At 47.8% G+C, this 3,184-nt stretch overlaps 2 protein-coding genes across 2 annotated transcripts; both read left to right on the top strand.

The window, feature by feature from the left end:
• Positions 1–721: 721 nt before the first annotated feature.
• PHYSODRAFT_534414 (hypothetical protein) lies at positions 722–934 on the top strand (the record flags this gene model as incomplete). The annotated part of the gene is made up of 1 exon (XM_009541100.1): positions 722–934. A coding segment is annotated over one exon (213 nt), but the record flags the coding sequence as incomplete, so codon positions are not given.
• Positions 935–1,033: 99 nt separating this feature from the next.
• On the top strand, positions 1,034–1,312 carry PHYSODRAFT_534633 (hypothetical protein; the record flags this gene model as incomplete). Its single annotated transcript, XM_009541099.1, has 1 exon — positions 1,034–1,312. The coding sequence occupies one exon, from the start codon at positions 1,034–1,036 to the stop codon at positions 1,310–1,312; it is 279 nt and encodes a 92-aa protein (XP_009539394.1).
• Positions 1,313–3,184: the final 1,872 nt, after the last annotated feature.

Genomic DNA, 3,184 nt, shown 5'->3' with positions numbered 1-3,184 from the left:
TACTATTCATGACTCTGTGTAATTACACTGTATTCATCCCGCACTCGATATCCGATGCATTTTGCACGGTACCTTGTCAGCACAGCTACGCTGCATTCCGCATGGCGGGCATTGAACCTGCACCGGTGGGTTCAAACACCACCATACTAACATCACATACAACGATGAGTCGAACCACCCCATACAAAGCCTAGTACGTTCGGTCCCTTTGAACACTTCGAACATGGCCATACAAATAACAATATATTCGGTCCATCATATCCACCCAACAACGCTGATTTCTAGTACTTCATCATTCTAGATTCTGCGCTCAAGTGGAAAGATGGTTGATCGCAGGAAGGACGCGGATAATGTAGAGGTACGTGTTTTGGCTGTTTCGGCATCGTGTTGTTATGCTAGTGCTAATACGAACGGCTATGTATGGGTAGTTGCCAGGACCAACGAAGACGCATGCAAGCGATGGAAGGCGAATTTACGGATCGTCCAAGACGCTTGAAATGGTAGTGATGACATTGTTTCGGCCGTGCTGATGCTCATCGCATATATAGTCTTTGGCTTTGTGTAGCGCCGGTGAGCAACTGGAGTTCGACAATCTGTATCCAGTATTTGTGACCCCTTCTGGGCGAGAGCGGGTAAGTTCGTGTAGCTACGCAATAACGTTTGGCTAAAGCTAATCAGTGCCTACCTGTAGAGAACCGAAGCGAGATGTGGCACGTCGATCGACATAGACGACTTCATAATTGCACTGCCAGTGAAAGAGATGAACGACCTCTACGTGGCGATTTGTCGCGGTGAAGATGACCGTGCGCACAACTTTATCTGGATGATGCGTTGGCAGGAGACGTGCATGGAGCTGTCTGAGGTAAGCCAAAATGTGTATCGTGGCTGGTTACGGGTAATGATATCTATGTTTGTATTCGATATGAAAATGTAGATCACGCGACCGCAAATTCGGGCACGTCTAAAATGTATAAACTCCAACTTGTTGCGGTATCGCGAGGAGCAAGACGAACATATCGAGCGCTTTATCGCGATGGAGGCGGACCCTTCCACACCACACGACACCCTCATGAACCATTATAAGGAAGGCCTTGACTTGCAGAAACGCTACAACATAGTTGCCGATCTAGCCACAGCTATGGACAGAGTCGATATGCTGGCGGACCAACTCAAGGATCAAGCTCACTGGACATGCTCTTGCGAGAAGCGCGCATACCACCGCTCGCCCCAATGGCTTCAAGAGCAACCTCTCGACTTGGCACCACAAGCTCTAAGGCCGCGCTGGTTTTGGCCTCCCCGCTATCATGGGTGATATCCAGTTGATTCGCAGAGCAGGACGCTCCAAGGTGAAAACACGTTACTGAAGTTACTATGTCCTCCCCCTAGTAACAGAGCTATATGCAATTAAGTTGAATGTAATATCTCAAGTAATGTTTCATCTAGTGTGAATTGATAATTCTAACGAAACCCAAAGCTGTCTGAATACGGTGATCCTACGTATACCCATTCCGCCCACATCCACCAAGGCCACGGTCACCTCCATCGTGTACGAGACCCTGCTGTCGATGTCGCTTGCGACGCCGCTGACGCTACTACCGGCGGCAACCTGCGTGCGGACTGCCGCTGTCGTTGCGCTCGCTGCCCGAGCCGAATGCCACCGTCGCGTTCGTGACCATGCCAGCGGAGACGCCCCCGATCACATCCAACACGGCCACGGTCGCCGCGGAAGCCTCCGAGACCATGCTGTTGACGGCACACACGGCGGCGCTGCGGCCGCCGTTGTGCTTGCTGCCCGAGATGCCCGCAGTCATCGCGTGCTTGTCGCCGCCGTCGGAGACGCTCCGGCCAGGTCCAGGACAGCCGCCATAGTCGCCAGCGTCGCATCGGAGACCACGGCGCCGCCGCTTCACAACTAGGAAAAGCCCCACATAATCCACAAGATGGCGCTGTGATCCACGGTACTGCTCTTACTAAAGTTTTGTTAGGGTGCTGTTCTCACGGTACTGCTTCCACTGATACTTTTGTCGATTCGCAGCGAATCACAGAGAAGCAGTAAAATGATGCCTCACGTATCTTTTTGATGGAAAGGTCGCTTCAAACCTCCCATCACGTATACTTTTGATCAGTTGGCCTCGCAAACCTAATACAGCAAAATGATACCTCATGCATCATTTTACCCCGTTTTACTTAAAGTTTGTATGGTGTCTCTTCAAACAGAAATGTATGGCGTTAACGATAGGGTTAATATTCACGAAGATCATGGACGTGTACGAGATTCCTGGAGTGACCTTCGATCTGGCGGAAACTATCGCGGCCAAGACGGTGAAAGACCTCCTGGCAAAGTTTGTTCCTGAAGCCCGGATGAAAATGAAATGAAGGGAATCACCTTCCCGTCAGGAAAATACTTAACGGATAGCGCCAAATAGCGTACCCTTCCCGAATTGAATACCTCCTCTCAAATCTGATAGAATGTGCTCAGTATACAAAGCTATTGTACCTACGCCAATTTGTATACCTCAACCAAACCGTATAGAACGTTGAGTACTTATAATTTTCTTGAAATTTATGTGAAGTTTAGCATGTAAACACCTTTTGATTGGCTAAGAGATGTCTTAAAATTGAAAATCACCCTTTATTTTCCGTGTAAGTATTACTTTGTCAAATACGGCAAGCAAGATCCGGTTATTTTTTATCTTTTTAAAGACCACAGTTTAAAAACTGACACTTGTATTCGGTACTGTTTGCATTTTGTGTAACTTTACGCAAAATTATCGTAAGGTACCCAAAGAAAAATGGTTTTGGTTGTTGGTCTAAGTTCTGCTTGCATCTAACGGCATGAGAGACGTTGTGAACCAACGCTGCGCAATCTATGGATGTCTCCATGGTTTGAAGACTGGTACATACGTTGGCAGGATGCCATCAAAGAGGTTTTGCAGAACGTAGCTAGCTCTACACACAATATTTCAGACTTGAATGCGTCGGAGCTACTTTGGTAGTATAACCCCCTTCCTATTTGTATATCTTTCTAGATTTGACAAGTGTTCAATTCAATAGTATGCGGTATACAAATTGGCGTTTTCCGTTAGCTACCGTTTTTGCCATCGGTGTAGTGTCTAGGAATCGAAGCACACACAGCTTGAACTCGTACGTACTTAAGTAATCGCAACGAGCGCTCGTACTGCTT

This window comes from Phytophthora sojae (assembly GCF_000149755.1).
Source record: "Phytophthora sojae unplaced genomic scaffold PHYSOscaffold_18, whole genome shotgun sequence".
Taxonomy (NCBI): Eukaryota; Oomycota; class Peronosporomycetes; order Peronosporales; family Peronosporaceae; genus Phytophthora; species Phytophthora sojae.
This window is presented reverse-complemented; position numbering and strand designations above follow the sequence as displayed.